This window comes from Phaethon lepturus, unplaced genomic scaffold (genome assembly GCF_000687285.1).
Source record: "Phaethon lepturus isolate BGI_N335 unplaced genomic scaffold, ASM68728v1 scaffold29254, whole genome shotgun sequence".
In the NCBI taxonomy this organism is placed as follows: Eukaryota; Metazoa; Chordata; class Aves; order Phaethontiformes; family Phaethontidae; genus Phaethon; species Phaethon lepturus.
Genome location: NW_010534478.1, coordinates 523 through 17065, shown reverse-complemented (window position 1 = coordinate 17065; position 16543 = coordinate 523). Strand labels below are relative to the sequence as shown.

The following is a 16543-nucleotide window of genomic DNA, read 5'->3' as shown; positions in this document are numbered from 1 at the left end:
GCAGATAAGAGGGGTGGTTTTGCACGGCATGCAGAGCCCAGGGACGCGTGCGGAGAAGTTGCCTGCAAACAACTGGCTGGGGAGCAATGTGGATCCGTACGTGCCTCGTATCTCTGCGGGTTTTCTTTGCAAATCCCCAGCAGGCAGAGTTTGCTCAACTAGTTGAACTGGCTCTTTCTGCCTTGTTTTTTTGGCAAACTAAGAATTTCCTTCCTGATAAAAACGGATGGCGGGCGCCCCGATTGGGTGCCGTGTTGGAGAGGATGTGACATCAGGCACATCTCTCGCTTCGCTGGATCGCTGGCTGCCTCCCAGGGCAGCCAGGGAGCTGTTTCGTTAAATCCCAACCCAGGTGCTCGAGTTTCTGCACAAAGTGCTGCCGGCACCACGTCCCAGCCTGCTGCAAGGTCTGTTCAGCTCCTGTGCCCAGCGTCTGCTTAATAAATTACTCCCACCGCCGGGGGCTCGCTGGGGACGATGGAATTTGAACTCTCAAGACCAACCGCAAAGTGAAAAAACAGAAATTGGACAGACGGGGCCGAGATGGATGATGAGGGAACAAACCAGAATGCCAGCAAATCGCAAGGAGCCGGAGGCCAGGCATCTGCAATATCTCTACCAAACTCGCTGATGAGGGGTAAGTAACACTCCTGCCTGGCTGCGAGCCTTCGCCTCTGCCAGCAGCAGCATGGGGCAAGGTCAGGCTACGGCGGTGTGCAACTGCCCGTGTCCTGCTTCCAGGGCAGGTCAGCAGCCGGTGCCACACAACGTCCCCATGCCCACACACTTCAGAGAGGATTTTAATAAGCCATTCACACTTGATATTGAATTTTGGGGGTTTTTTTTGGTGTATCACAGAAAAGAGTGTCTGATTCTGCACTGCGGTTTGTACAAGCGGAAACAAATGCGGTACTTGAACCACAGTATGCTGAAAAAGAAGTTGCAATGTGGCATGTTTGACTTAGATTAGTGCCAGCTGGAAGATCAGCACTGGCTCAGTTCCTCTTTTTCTTTTTCTTTTTCTTTTTCTTTTTCTTTTTCTTTTTCTTTTTCTTTTTCTTTTTCTTTTTCTTTTTCTTTTTCTTTTTCTTTTTCTTTTTCTTTTTCCCTTTATCCTTTATCCTTTATCCTTTATCCTTTTCCTTTTTCCTTCAGATGAGCAGACCCAAGTGTTGCTGCCCAGGCTGAGCCGCCAGCCCTAGCGGTTTTTCTGCAATGGCCAGGTCGTTGTGGTCAGTTGTGACCAATAATGTTGTGGGGACCAGTGCACAGTTATTCAGATGCTCTGATCATTGCTCTGTTGTCTGGCCTGGAGCCATTGAAAAAATGACATGGCGACAAAAGACAAGTAATTTAACTTCACATAACCATTTAGCTAAAGGTGTTCCCTCTGGCTCTGTTTTCCAAGCAGCTACTCCTTCAGCTCATGGTGCGTGCGGAGGGAATGAGGTAAATTAAGATAACATGACTTTACACTGTCCTCACTCCTTTCCTGTGCTTTTCAGGACGCTTCTATTCATACAAAATAGAAAAATAAGACCCTAAAACCACAATGCAAAGATGATCGGTATATCTGCTGTTGTAGTCTGCCTCTCCTCACACATGTCACGTATGTACATAGTGAGGCTGGGGTGGGGGGGAAGGGACGGCGACGTTATTAACGGTATGAACCAAACCAGGCCTACACTGGAGATGAACTCCGGCAAAATGGAGGCTGGAAGGAGGGGAGCCCACAGGCCACACCGCTGCACACAGATCATTTGGTCCTTTGAGAATCAGAGTTCGGTCCATTCCGCTTTGTGCCGTCTCGTTAGCAGAGTCAACAAACTCTGCTGGCAACATGCAGGAGGAATGTATTTGGCTCTGGCTACCTATATCACAAACTTTAGGAGAAAGCCGCAGAATATGAAAAATACCATTTGTAATTGTGTTATATATATTGTGACGTAGGCATATGTGTATGCAAACATGTATATCTCTACCAAAAGGATTTCAAAGCCCCTTGCGAGCTGCGGCGTGTGTGACCACTGCAGAAGGAAACCAGCCCTGGGACGGGCACTGAGTGTGCAACACCCTCCACATGGTCAGAGGCTGGAAAAAGATACTTTCATCCAGCACCACAAAAACCAGTGCTCTTCTAGAAAGGTCCTGTGAATGCTCCGGTGTCCACAGGGAGCAGTCAGGTTTTGCACGTTTGCGTGTTTCTTGCTGTAAGGTTCCCTCTGTATACACCACTTTGCCAGCTTGCACGTGCCCAGATGATGGCAGTGCGATCAAATATGACCAGAGGTTTAATACAACTGGGATTTTCATCAGTGAAAGGGGAGCTAGGTGACCCAATGCCACTGGGAGCCTGTGGGTTTTGGGTGTCTAGATGCTGAAGCTGTTGAGGCCTGACTCAGCTTGGCTGTGGACTACAGTGCGGGTAAATTTCAAATTTGAGTAAACAGTCTCGTTCCTCTGTGAACGAGCGGTTGTATATGTTTTTGGCAATCAGGAATCCTTGTTCCTGTGGTGATACGTTCAGCGAACACATCTGTGCCGCTCACATACGCTGGCCTTGCTCCTTCACGGGCGGCTCTGCTGGACAATGTGTTTTGAGGACTTTCCTGAAAGTCACTATTTCAGGATTTCAAAAGTCCATGGCAGGTTAGCACTGGCATTTGCTTAGACTTCAACCAAAAGTCTGTATATGGTATAAATACTGATCATTTATATTACCGATGGCATGCCTCCTGTGCTGCGCAGCAAGGGGGAATGAGACCCCAATGTCCGCTGCGGCCTCCTTCCCTGTCCAGGCGTGACACACGAGCCCCAGCCTGGAGCAGGCCGAAAATGGAAACTTTGCGGTTTGCCGGAGGCTGATGCCCTGGGTGCAGGAACTGGGGAAATTCGCCTTCCCCTGCAGGGAGGCTGCCTCCCTGGCGCTGCGTCGGCGTGGAGGTGTTTGCTGCAGATGGAGCTCGGGCAGGAGAGATGGCAGCTTGGGGCCGTGCTGCTCACAGCAGCAGATTTGGAAGTGCGCCGTGGCAATTAGTCATCAGACAGGCCTTTAAACCCCACCTTCCCAAGGCTGGTGTGAAGCTGTCATAGGCCTCCGCTTCCTTTTAGGATAAAAGCCTCGGTTCCTCTCCGTGCAGGATTCCCCGCTGGATTACAACGTGTTGGTGCATACCTCTTTTTATTTTCCACTGACATTTATTTTTGACGATTATGTAGTCAATCCTTCAATTTGTTGTTAAGACTTGGAAAAATTGCAAGCTAATGGCCCGTCCATAGATGACTATGGTCTGGTCTGGCTCTTTTTTAGAGTCTCAGTGGAAACTTACCTTTTCTCAAGCAAGCACTGAATGGATAAATTCTGCACATGGATGTGATGGCATGACCTGCTCCTTGCAGGGAGGTTGGACTAGGTGACCTTTAAAGGTCCCTTCCAACCCAAACTATTCTGTGTTTCTATGATTCTATGGCTATGCACCTCCCTCTTTGTCACCAGAATGCTGACACGATGATATAACAACTTGGTAGTTTGCACAAAACCCCGCCTGTCTTTGTGTGGCCAAAAAAAGATCAAGCTGCAGCTCAGAAAACTTGTTACTCAGTCTAGATTTTTAGAATTATTATAAACATGCTTCCCTTGCAACTTACGCAGATCGTACAATGGCATTGGTTTCTAAATGGGAAAATCAAAAGCTTTTTATAGAGCCTGGATACACAAGTAATGGTAACTCAGGCAGGATCAACAAGAACAACAGCATGGCCAGATAAGGAGCATTTGGCACACATCACTTAAAGCAAAGCTATTTTAGTCAATTAATAATACAGTACTTTAATAATTGTAGCATAGTTTGGCTATCCTTATGAGACCAGAACCACAGCTTCTAGAAATGGCTGTCCTTTTGCTAAAACTGAAGTATGTGAACTTACTGGAACTACATGTTCGTTGTAGGACATAGCCCATGCAACATAGAAGGAGGCAGGCAGAGCTCAAATGATGCCAATAACGAAGAATACAATTTTCTTTAATTGACATACATTACCCAGATTTCCTGAGTTCATTCCTCTCTTCTTTTCATATACTCAGTACTGCCCATAAAGCTGTACTGGGGTTACATCTCTTCCATCCTTTGGCCTTCTAATTTTGCAGCTTCTCCCAAATATGAATCACATCTGAGTTGAAGAATCTTCCTGTGCCTGTGAAGCTTGAGTTGCTTCTCAGTTTCTCATTTTTTTCCCTTTGACGTTCATAGTGTAAGTAATACAAGATTGGAAAATATCACTTGTTTCATGGAGTCTCATCTTCTTACCTATTTCAATACTGCTAAATAAAAGATATTGGGACCATTTCTGTCTTTGAGATCAAATGGTGCAGACTCACTTGCCTTCACATCTTCACCTGCTTAAAGCTAATAATTCCTGGCTTTCTTTACTTGGCAGTGCAGATTTACCCACAGAGTCTGCACAGTCTCTGGCAGTGTCTTATAGTCACAGGCAGCAGTGGAATAAAAGGCACGTCTTGTGATGTGTATGTGACTACTACCAATTTGACCAGCTGCTTGTTACAGACACCCATATTTTTGGTATCCAAGATGGGAAACACTAAAATTCACCCTAGTGTACTCCTTCAGTGAGACATTGCTCAGAGATCGTAACATGCAATATGTATATATTTGCAAAAGTGTACTGTGTAGATCCGCATTGTGACGGACATCAAGTGGCTCAAAAATGGTGTATTGTAGTAATAGAAATACCCTTTTGACTATATGAACAACTCTAGACAAATCTAATGCACAGTCATAGAGGAGTCTTGCAAACAGAACTATAAACCTATAGCAGATCTTTTGCAGCCACTATGCCAGCAAAAAGTCACATGCCTACCTAACATAGCTATGCAGGCAAAGATCTTCTGTGTATGATAGACAACACATTTCAGATACCACCATCTTCAGGTCACGATTTACTCAGTGCAGAATTTTTCAATCACAAAACCACTGTAAGTCTTGCTATACTAGGTCTTATTTTCTTTAAATTTGGTTTCTTTTACTGAGCATGCTTGAAGATGGGAGATCAGTAGCCCAACAGGTTGGGAGATGGCTGACACAATTCGTTATCACCCCATTCCAGCACACTCTGGCATAGCCAGAAGGGGCAGGACATGGACTGTGAGGGGTTCAGCTCTCCCGTTCACGTTCATACCTGAGACAAGATCTGCAGATCTTGCACAAGTACTGACATCATCAGCTAACCTGTAAAAATTATTGTAAAGGATTATGGTGGCTTCTTAGGGTTTGTTGTTGAAGGAGGACTTTTCACTGTTAAGCATCCTATTCCATGTATGTGATCCCTGAAAACCTCAGCAACTCATCCTGTTGGTCATTGGGGTTTTCTCTGTAGTCTGTGGAAGAGGAGTGGTATGTCTCCAGAGAGTAGCAAAATGTGTTTCCAAACAAAACTTAGTGACATGCTCTCTGGAAAGGCTTCTCTTTCTTCCCAGGGGGAACCTGGGCCATTGATGTAGAGCAGACACTGGCTTTTGAGGCAATGAATACTGAAGGAGGTAAAAGTCTCCCAGAGGGATTATTGCTGTCAGCTAGCTCTGAGCCATAAAATCTGTAATACTGAAGATTCCCTTCTATTAATCATAGAATCATAGAATAGTTTGGGTTGTAAGGGACTTTTAAAGGCCATCTAGTCCAACACCCCTGCAATGAGCAGGGCCATCTGCAACTAGATCAGGTTGCTCAGAGCCCTATTCAACCTGACCTTCAATGTTGTCAGGGATGGGGCATCTACCACCTCTCTGGGCAACCTGAGCCAGTGTTTCAGCACCCACACTGTGAAAAATTTCTTCCTTAGACCTACTCTAAATCTACCCTCTTTTAGTTTAAAACCGTTACCTTGTCCTATCACAACAGGCCTTGCTAAAAAGTCTGTCTCCATCTTTCTTAGAAGCCCCCTTTAAGTACTGGAAGGCTGCAATAAAGTCTCCCTGGAGCCTTTTCTTCTCCAGACTGAACAACCCCAACTCTCAGCTTTTCCTCACAGGAGAGGTGTTCCTCTGATCCTCTGATCATTGTTGTGGCCCTCCTCTGGATCCGCTCCAACAGCTCCCTGTTTTTGTTGTGCTGAGAGCTCCAGAGCTGGGTGCAGTACTCCCAGGGGGGTCTCACCAAAGCTGAGTAGAGAGGCAGAATCCCCTCCCTTGACTTGCTGGCCACGCTGCTTTTGATGCAGCCCAGGATACGTTTGGCCTTCTGGGCTGTGAGTGCACATTGTCAGCTCATGTCCAGCTTTTCATCCACTCGTACCCCCAAGTCCTTTTCAGCAGGGCTGCTCTCATGCCTTCATTCCCCAGCCTGTACTGATACTGGGGCTTGCCCTGACCCAAGTGCAGGACCCCTCACTTGGTCCTAGTGTTTGTAGGGTCCTCAGCACCAATCTAGTTTGTTTAACTATATTATAATAAAGAACAAATACAGCAACTAGATAACTGAAACATAGAAGTATTTCCTCAGACCTTTATGTTTTGCAGCCTGATTGAAGAAATGTATGCATGTCTTGTAAAATGCATCAAATAATGCTCATGCCTGGGAAAAAGATCATTCAGAAAAGCAATTTACATGACTTGACAGGTTTGGTACCAAATTTAACCCTAAGGATTCCCTCCCATGCCTTCTTGATCCAGGAGCTATGCTGACTCATTTCCAGCAATTATTTTTGTCATGTGGTACTTTTCTGAACATCAAGCTTTATATACGAAGATTACTTGGGAACACTAGTTAAAATTCGGTTTCTGACCGACTTCTGACCGACTTTCGACCAATCTTTCTGTGAAAGATTGACCGAAGTCAATCTTTCACAGAAGACCTTAGAAGAACAAATATGAACCTGTTTGCTTTATATGAACACTTAAAAGTATCAGTGCATTTATCACAGTAGTAGGAACAGTTTCTCTATGACCTACTTCACCACTCACAGGCTGGGCCTGTGACCTCGCTGCCGTGCAGGGTGTATCCCGGTCCTGTCCCCTCGGCTGTCCTTACAAGCTGAGGCTTTGAGCCTCCCTTCCTTTGAGCTTCCTTTGAGCTTCCTTCCATATATGCTGTACCTCACTTTGTGGTTTCAACAACGCAGAGAATACAGCTATTATTTAAAATGCACCGCTGCACAGGCTAACACCAAGCACTGAAAACTGAGAAGCAAAATCAACAGGTAACACAACTTATCTCCTTGTACTTTGGTACCTTCCCTCATTAGGTATTGTTGACTCTAGCCCATCTCCGAGCAGGGGTAAATGACTGAGCAGACGTACCCTCTTCACAACATAGTCCTTTTGAGCTAACTGGTAAACTGTAATGAGCTTGTGAAAACAAAAGCACTGGAAATAATTCAAAGTGAGGGACACACTCAGTCAGAGCAAGGTGATATTCTGCAAATCCCTCTCCCACCTTCTGAAGGGGAGCGCAGCTGCTCAGTGCCAATGCAGGATGAGTTAAAAGCACGCCCAGAGAGAAGTTGTCCTCTTGTCTCACTCTCTCCCAGCAGCTGCTCCAAGGAAACCTTGGCAGCTCATGTAATAAATTAGAGAAGTTTACTGGGGTCACACAGTTGAAGCAAAAAACACTGTGACACAGCCCATGGAGCTGTTAGCTTTTTTCCCGTCTTTCTCTTTATACAGACTTTGTTTCAGACTGGTCTCCTTTACACGATGCCTCTGTCCATGGGCGTCTGCTTACTCTGAAGAAACTCATCAAACAGGTACACCTCTGCTGGGCTGATATGATCTCTGCTGGGTTTGTTCAGTTGTTGAATGCAGTTTGCTTTACTGTGAAACCTCCAGGGCGAGAAAATCTTGTTGACCAGAATGCAGTGAAATCTGCATGTAACAGATAATATTTTTTTTTTTCTGCAAACATTTCCTTGCCTAGCACAACCTCTGTGCACTAAGCTGATGAGGTATCATAATATCCTGGGTCGTACAGGATATTCTGGTACAGGTAATGGCACCCGGTCTCTGGGATCTCTGGGTGGCTGGAGGTTTCCTTCTGCAGCTCCTGAGAGAGGCGTTTGGTGCCCGTGTGGGGGGTAGCTCTGGACTCAGGCAAGGCTCCAGTTGAGGCTTCAATTCATCCACCCACACATCTATTTCTGAAGTGCCTGGGGGTGTCCGGGGGCCCTGCTCCCATTGAAGAAGGGCACAGCTAGGGAGAAGTAATTTCTGAACCTCACTGCTCTGTTTCTTCAAAATTCTTGGATTTAGCTTACGGAGGAGTTGACGGAAAGGGAAGGGTTGTTGGAAAGTTGGAGACTCTTCCAGCTTAACTTTCTGGAGCACTAAGACTGCTAGAAACAAACGATCCTGTAGAATCAAACCAACGGTTTCCAATGCAGGGGCTGGTTTTCCTTCAGAGAGTGCCATGCTCTGACCAAAGACCAGCAAACATCTCAAAAGCATTTCAAGTTTCAATCTAAACAACTGCGGACTCAGCAGGCAGGAGGTCAGAATGCTTGAGCAATGATGTAAAAAGGCGGCAGTCACAACCCTGCCAAGAACTCTAATAGCAATTTTTAACCTTTTTTTTTTATTTTATTTTAGAGTTTATTATTCATGGTGTAGTAGAAATAAAGTTACGCTGAGTTCCTAAAAGGGTGTTTGTATTGTCCCATCAGACAGTCCACTGCCTACAACTTTCTGCCCCCATCAGCAGTGGGTGAAAGGCATGACCTCTGCTATGCTGTGCCAGTATTCCCTCCAGCCAGAGCATCACAGCCTCTTTGCTTACCCATTGAGATGAGCACGTCCAGGTAGTTGAGGAAGGTGTCATTACATAAAGCTTTAGGGATCATAATAGAAAGGGTTGTGGGGTTTTTGTTCGTATGGGGGTTTTGGTAGTTGGCTGTAATGATATTTTCTATTAATTCATCAGGGGAGTGATGTGAATCTTGTTACAGCAGACCAGGTTTCTCCTCTGCATGAAGCCTGCCTAGGGGGTCATGCTGCGTGTGCCAGTGTCCTATTAAAACATGGTGCTCAGGTGAGTGCATGATGGACAGACCGTTGTCTTCAGTGTTAGCATGTTGTATTGTCACATTTTAATGCTAGGTGATGTACTATTTCACAACAGTGTATCACTGTGACATACACTCTGTACTTAGCTCTGCTTAAAGTATACATGTTATAAAATGTACTACTTAATAAAGCAATCCAAAAAGCACAGATATAAACAACAGTTATTACTGTTCTTCAGAAGAACGAAGGTGCAGTGTTCTCATCATTTACTGAAAGAATAAGGGGAAGTTTCTCTTGCAAAGGGTTTATAATCCTGCAATAGTTAAGGGTGCATTTTATTTTCTGCACACACTAGCCCCGTCGGTGTCAATATGCAGAGTCTTAAATAGAGGTGTAGGACTATTAGGATCAAATGACCGTAAAATGGGGAGAAAATGGAAACAATGCACAAGTACGATGGTGAAATGGGCATGTCTCATGGCCTCTACTTTTCGAGCTAATGTAAAAATTATAGTGAATAAGAAAATTAACTCATTATACACTTATTACCTTTCAGTTTAAATTTTCTCAAAAAAAGGGGCGGGCTGCACATAGACCATTTCAGGTCAGGACAATGGACAAGCGTGTTTCAGCTGAAATGATAGCTGAGAAATGGGCACACATTTAACGCAGTAACTTGGTAACTCATGAGAGACCCTGAAGTGACACTGATTAAACATTCGTTTGCAGGAGGAGAGACTTAGGGGCAATTTTTAAAATTTTTTTTTTAATTATCTTTTTTATAAGAACTTGTAATCCTCAGAAGCAGTAGGCAGTTTTTGCAAGGAATTAAATGAAAAGTATCGAGAACCAAATTTTCTGTTGAGAAACTAGATAATTTTAATCTGTTTTGAAATACTGAGAAGACAAGCAAAAAGCCTAATTGTGTTTTCTTTCCCCCAGGTGAATGGAGTTACTGTCGACTGGCACACTCCATTGTTCAGTGCGTGTGTCAGTGGCAGTGTGGCTTGCTTGAATTTATTGCTGCAGCATGGAGCCAGCCTACAACTGCCCTGTGACTTGGCATCCCCCATCCATGAAGCTGCTAAGAGAGGTAACCCTATGGGCATCAGCATCCCTTTCCATGTTCCTAGCAACATGTTGAAGTGGAAAAGAGAGATAAAGAAGATAATTTTCTTGATCTGGGCCATGTGAAATACTTCCTAGTTGGCCTCATCACAAGTGGTGCGGTTCCTCCCACCACTGGTGCTCACCAAGGGCAGCTCGGTTAGGCTCTTGGGGCCTCTGAGTTCATGTGGTGAAACCTGGAAGGGGTTGCATTGTCCAAGGCAGTTGCCTGCAATGGAGTCATCTGGCTATCTTCAAAAGCAGTGGAGAGAAACACAGTGTGATTCGTCTCATCTTCGGTAGACATCTGAAATGAGTCAGATAAAATGTGAGGACTTTAACCAGTTTTGCTAACCATGGCTTTGCAGCTCCTATTTTCCAGGTTGGAAATACTGGAAAAGATGGAAGTATTACACCACCACCTCTTGACAAAACATTGAATCTTTGCCAAATTACACCACTGAAATAGAGAATTTGCTGAAAAAATGCCTAACCTCTGTGAGTTGACTTTTACTTTATCCCTTTTAAGGTCATGTGCAATGTGTTGAATTCCTTGCGTCCCATGGGGTAAATATAGATCACAACATCAAGCATCTGGGTACTCCGCTTTATGTAGCTTGTGAGAACCAGCAAGTGAACTGTGCCAAGAAGCTGCTTGAGTCAGGTAAAAAGAAAAACAAAGGATGGTGTATTTTTGTTTTTTTGCAACGTCTATCTTTGGATTCTCTTTGCATCAAAGAATCAGGGGAGCTCCTGTTCTGAGACCTGGAGGTGTTTCGCTCTTAATAGCAGCCCTGTGTTAAATGGGGGAGCAGGGTAACCAGGATCTTAACCCAGGAATCCAGCTTTACAGCTCCCAACAAAAACACAGAATCACAGAATCATTAAGGTTGGAAAAGACCTTTAAGATCAAAATGATGGGTTATCCTCAATTTCACATGGCCAGTGGTGCCTGGAACAAGCACCATCCTTTCCAGTGTCTGTGTGTGTGATGCTGCAGTTATTTGAAGTGGGCAGGAAAAAATTTCCTTTTTTTCTTTTCCTCTCTCTTCACCCAAAACAATTGACTCAGTCAAATTTACATAGTATTTCTGCAAGCATATTTTAATTTCCACTGAGTTCATAAAAAGTTTAAAACATTTCCAACACAGGAAAACATCCAACACTATATACTTTGCATCAAACCAACCTTGCTGTAAGTGTAAGCACTTGGATAATTAAACAAGGCCATTTCTTGTTATCTGCAATAGTGCATCTCTTCTAACCAAAGGGGATTTATCACCTAAAACAACCACATAGCTAGTACAAAAACGATGGGTCAACAAAGTGCTTTGAAAAAAAACAGGCAAATGTCATGTAGATCACCTTATGCACTATTTAGCACAGTGATCCCTTTTTGGAAGAAGTCAAATACTAATTAATCTGAATATGAAATGTTTGGTTATTATTTTCTGTTTTCTGCAATTTTGGTTTTTTACTGCCTTCTATACATGAGAATATGTACAATAAAAACATTATGAATAGTTTTTACTTAGTTCTGCAACTCACTCTTCTTAGGGTGTTTTAGGAGCCACTAATGGGGGAACACTCATCAGGGGCGCTTGCTTATATCCTCCTCTACCAAGGGCCTCTGGAACTTTTCCATCCTCACATTTTTTCCCCAACAAATACTTTGGCGTTTGGAAATCCCTCTGACTTAAGCCTCTGGTACAGAGCAGGTTGAAACCCTGCATGCATTTTAAAGGAATGGGGCACTGGGATGGGGAGAAAAGGGGGGCTGTAGGTGGAACTACATTTTTCTCCTGCTTCAAGATATCCATGGGCTGGGCTGTGGATGAATGAAAGACTTCATGCGCCATTACTCTGGGTTCATGTTCTTAGTCACAAGCCCACTCGCACTTCAACCAGTGCATGTGCAATTTGTGGTACCAAGCCCCAGCCTAAGGGAATCCACCACTGGGTGGAGGCTACAGCATTTACAGATTATTCAGAGAAATAGCAGCTAGTGCAGGAAATAGAAATAGGCTACTGTGTAGTCATTATTCTTTGTCGTCTCTTGGTGATCAGGAGCAAATGTGAACAGCGGCAAGGGCCTGGACTCCCCTCTGCACGCGGCCGCCAGGAGTTGCAGCGTGGAGCTGGTGACACTGCTGATTGACTTTGGAGCAGACATTTGGGTGAAGAATGCTGAAAGCAAGAGGCCAATGGAGCTGGTCCCACCCAGCAGCCCCGTGGGCCGACTCTTCCTGCAGAAAGAAGGTGCCCCTTAGCACTTGTTTTATTTGTTCAGTTGGGATTTGCTAGGGAAAAGCCACACAAACTGCTGCAAAAGGCTATGCTATTTCATGCTACAAGTGCTACAAAACTGAGGAAAACTAAGCTTACCTCCATTTGCTGACATACGGACACTAAGTTTTCTAGTGTCAGAATATAGAGGCACACTAACAGAGATAACGTAGCAACAATAACCCACCTTTCAACCTCCAGGTTGTGGATCTACTGCATCAGGGAGCAATGGTATGGAGATTGCAATAGAATGCAAAGTAGAGTTTAGGGTGAAAAAACAAGCAAAACGGTCCTTAGAAATTAATGTTGGCTTCTCCTGATTATCTAAAGCACTGAGGTCAGTGGAAGTCTCTCAGTTCCCTTGTTTCTGACCCAGGAGTGTTACCTGGAGTGTGCTGACAAACGCACGCAGAAAATGACCTCTGATGGGAGTTGAGGCTAGCTGATGAGTGCTAGGACTGCGATCTCTGGTTATACAGTGTGCTGACGGTCAGGTGGGTGCCAGATACTGCTCTCAGCATACATGCAAAATTGCAACCATAAAATTTTCAATGCAAGTGATACTGAAAAAACAAACAAAAAAGTATATTGAAAGACTCTTTTTCTAGTTCTTTGCCTTTCACTTTTATTGTTGGGCCAAGTTCTTATGTAGGTACAAAAGTATCTTTAAAATTAAAGACTCTATATTAGTTTTTTTGTGGGGATTAAGTAAAATTACACAAGAATGATATAATGAATACATATATAAACACAGATATGTATAAAATAGGCTTTTTTAAAATGCCAACATTATGTGCTGAATAATCCAGCAGTATCAAACTGTAGGCTTAACTTTAAGAAGTGCTTATTTTGTACCTGTAAATGAAATAGTTCTGGGTCCATTTTATTTTATTGATTATGAATACTTGAATGAATTATGGAGAGAAATCTTACCTATCAATCTTCAGGTAAATTAGAATAAGGTCTTTCATGTTGGTGTACTTGTGTTCTTCTTTAGATGTTCTCATTCAGTCAGTAAACTATACACATTACTAAATAATCTGGATTTTCATTATTTTAAACAAGCTGCTGGCAGTGTGGTCCATGACACTTATTATTCCAGTTACATGTTGATGTGATTGTTGTCATGAACAGATTTATACCAAGGTAAAACTGGAATAATAGTGATGAATCATGCCCTGCTTGAAATAGTAATACAAAAATAGTAGCGTGAAAGCAACTGTGCTGTGCATGTTATGTATGAGCAACAGATATTTGGTTTCCCAGCCTAATCTGTGGTGCACAGAGGGATGATCTTTTCAAGCTCCAATCCCTCCTGTGTTAGACTCTTGACTCCTGTAGCACTATGTGTGTCCTGTTTATTTGAGATAAAAAACCACTTCAGGCACACCCTGCGGAGCCGGCCCAGGAAGCGCTGCTCAGGCTGAGCTGACGGTGCAGGCAGTAAGGAAATTTTCTAAGTGAAATTCAGCAACTGAAATCAGAAATGGTAAGTGCCAGAAGGGCAATATGTGGCTGAACAGTGTTTGTCCCATGTTCTCCAACATGCCCTTCTCCAAGTTGGGTCATGCCTGATGGGCAGCTGGTGTCTAGCTTCGTTAGATGGCTGAATGGTTGCAACACGGGAGAGTGGTGCAAACATTACCCCTCTGGTTTCATGCCGAAATTTGGCAACTTGCTGCAGGGATCAGTGTCACCCCACCAGCCCCATGGCACATCAGCACCAGCATGGCCGAGCTGCTGCTCTCTTGCCCCACATGCGGCTCCTGTCCCCACATGCCGCATGCGCTGGGAGGCAGCAGCCCCGCACCCATGGCCAGGGCAGGCTGGAGGGAGCGTGTTTTTGCACCAGAGATGAGTGGGTGAGTGTGCCGACCCAGAGTCGCCCCAGGACTAGCCCAGAGCAGGTATACTACGTGTAGTGGTCTACCTTCCCAGCACTTCACCATGCTGCTGGTCCACTGCATACCCTGCTTGTGTTGCAGGGAGGGTCCTACGTGTGGGTGGGAGAAGTAGCTGATGATCCAGAAATGCACTGTGTTTTTGAAGAGTATGCTTGCCCTTGCTAAGTATTTTCAGCATAGTGACACTGCTTGTGTTTTGATAAAGTCTTTCTTTTAGTCTTTCTTTAGTCTTTCTTTTTCTTTTGTTAATGGAAGCTTTTTTAAATGAGATGTTTGCAGACAGGGCATTTATCTGTGGAATCAGTGTGACCAAACGCACGTGCAGTGTGACACGGCAATAGCCGGTCTCACTTGCCCCATATTGGCTTGCCTTGTTGTCTTGTACCCAAGCACAGGGTAACTCACCTGTTGACCCCTAGCAGGAAGGCACAGCCTTTTTAATAGTGCAATGGTCTTCACCCTTGCAGAGCTGATGGAAAAGTGGTGTCCTCCACGAGGGAGGACTCAAAAGTTGATAAAAGCTGCCACCTCACTGTGTGTTTTCAGCAGCCCCCGTTTCCTTCCCACTGCACTGCACTCCTCCACCAGCACTAACGTTTCAGCTCTCCCGTGACCGCTATCTTACCCGCCCAGCAGGCAAGCATGGCGGGTAGCACTTTAACTGTCGCCTCCCAGATCACTTGCCTCCCTCTTGTTTTCTACACTGTCTTCCCACTCCCAGCATCCAACCCCCACGTCCGAGCCTGCTGCCCTTCTTATCTGCCCTCCCACAGCCTGCCTGCAACCCTCCATGCTTGTCACCCTTGCGTGCTGCACACCGGAGTGCAAAGGATATGTTGGGGAGCTGAACATTGACAGACACCAGAGTTAAAAGCATCACATGGGATCTACCTCTTTGTGAAAAGAATAAACCCCTATTAAGCATATAATGCTATTATACTTAAATAATATTAAAAAAAGCATCACAGATTCTTCAGCAGGGCTTGTATTTATCAGCATGGGACCAGTTAATCTGGAAGGTTTAAATAAATTATTATGTAGTATTTCTTTTGCTATGTGTTTGTCACTATTATGAAAGATGTCTCAAGAAAGCAATGGGCTGCAAACTTGGATCTCACTGGGGGAGTCAGGCGGGGAGAGGACTTTGAAGAAAGCATTGGTCACCTCTTTTTCTCAGACAACACAAACCACTTCACCCTCGTGCAGCTTAAAAGGGAAAGACTGATGCTGCTAATGCTGATTGCGGCTGTGTAGTGACAGAGAATGACTAGGCTTGAACTGAGTCGCAGGTGGGCTGATGTCCTTTGGTGGGCACAGGTCTGGCTTTTCACTGCTGAGCAACCTGGGGTGGCTGCACACCTCCTGTGCAAAGTGGGTTGCAGGAATTGGGGGGAGTGGTAATGCACAGCTGCCATTTCAGCTTTACAGTTGTGGGGTGATAAAGCCATGTGTGTAACCTCTTCCCCGGCTCTTTCTCCAGGACCGCTTTCCTTGATGCAGTTGTGCCGCCTGTGCATCAGGAGGTGCTTTGGACACAAGCAGCATCAAAAAATAACTGGACTTCTCCTTCCGGACGAACTGAAACATTTCCTTCTCCATGTTTAAACCTTTCATGTTCAAAATGGTGCCTTTAATAACAGAGCAAGGTTGGTTGAGGAAAGACTCTTCTCATCAATAGCATTGCCAATGCCTGCAATGTTAATTTATAATAGTTGCTGGTCCCTGGTAAAGCACTGGGTCCATGAAAGACAGGACTCACCAACTTGCTCAAGTCCCCACTGCCACCACCCCCGGCAAATCCATCATTTGGAAAGGAACAATTCTGCATGGCTGCATGCTGAAGCTTGGAAACGTGACTATATCTAGGAGCCCCTTAGAAAGTGCAGAAAATGAGCACAGCATTTTAAAATAGATCTCTTGACTCTCTGTGTCCTGGCACAGTTGCAGAGGGCTCGTGGTTGACAGTGCCTTACCAAGAAAATGCATACCCCAGCCCAGCACTAACTAACTAACAGCATACTAACTAAGGTATATATTTAAGGATAGCTACACTTTCTCTGTAAGCAGCGCTCATGTGCCTGTTGCCTGTGGGGGCTGTACCCACCCTGCTGTGGAGATAAGCAAAGGGAACCTGGCTGAATTTAGCTGCAAAGCAAGAAATGTCCTCTGGCAGGTGTTATTTATTTTCTAATTATACCACGCTGCGGATAGAGGAGCACCAACCAACAATCATCTG

At 44.8% G+C, this 16543-nt stretch overlaps 1 protein-coding gene across 1 annotated transcript; it reads left to right on the top strand.

Moving 5' to 3' along the window:
- Nucleotides 1-291: 291 nt before the first annotated feature.
- Nucleotides 292-15961, top strand: ASB9 (ankyrin repeat and SOCS box containing 9). Its single transcript, XM_010285551.1, has 8 exons — nucleotides 292-352; nucleotides 498-637; nucleotides 7679-7758; nucleotides 8928-9035; nucleotides 9953-10103; nucleotides 10647-10781; nucleotides 12185-12376; nucleotides 15788-15961. The coding sequence occupies exons 2-8, from the start codon at nucleotides 544-546 to the stop codon at nucleotides 15910-15912; spliced, it is 885 nt and encodes a 294-aa protein (XP_010283853.1). The 5' UTR covers nucleotides 292-352; nucleotides 498-543; the 3' UTR covers nucleotides 15913-15961.
- The last annotated feature ends 582 nt before the right edge of the window (nucleotides 15962-16543 follow it).

Coding starts and splice junctions, on each gene's coding strand:
- ASB9 (XM_010285551.1), top strand. CDS start 544: ATGGATGATGAGGGAACAAACCAGAATGCCAGCAAATCGCAAGGAGCC. Junction 638..7,678: donor ACCAAACTCGCTGATGAGGG/GTAAGTAACACT, acceptor CTCTTTATACAG/ACTTTGTTTCAGACTGGTCT. Junction 10,782..12,184: donor CAAGAAGCTGCTTGAGTCAG/GTAAAAAGAAAA, acceptor CTTGGTGATCAG/GAGCAAATGTGAACAGCGGC.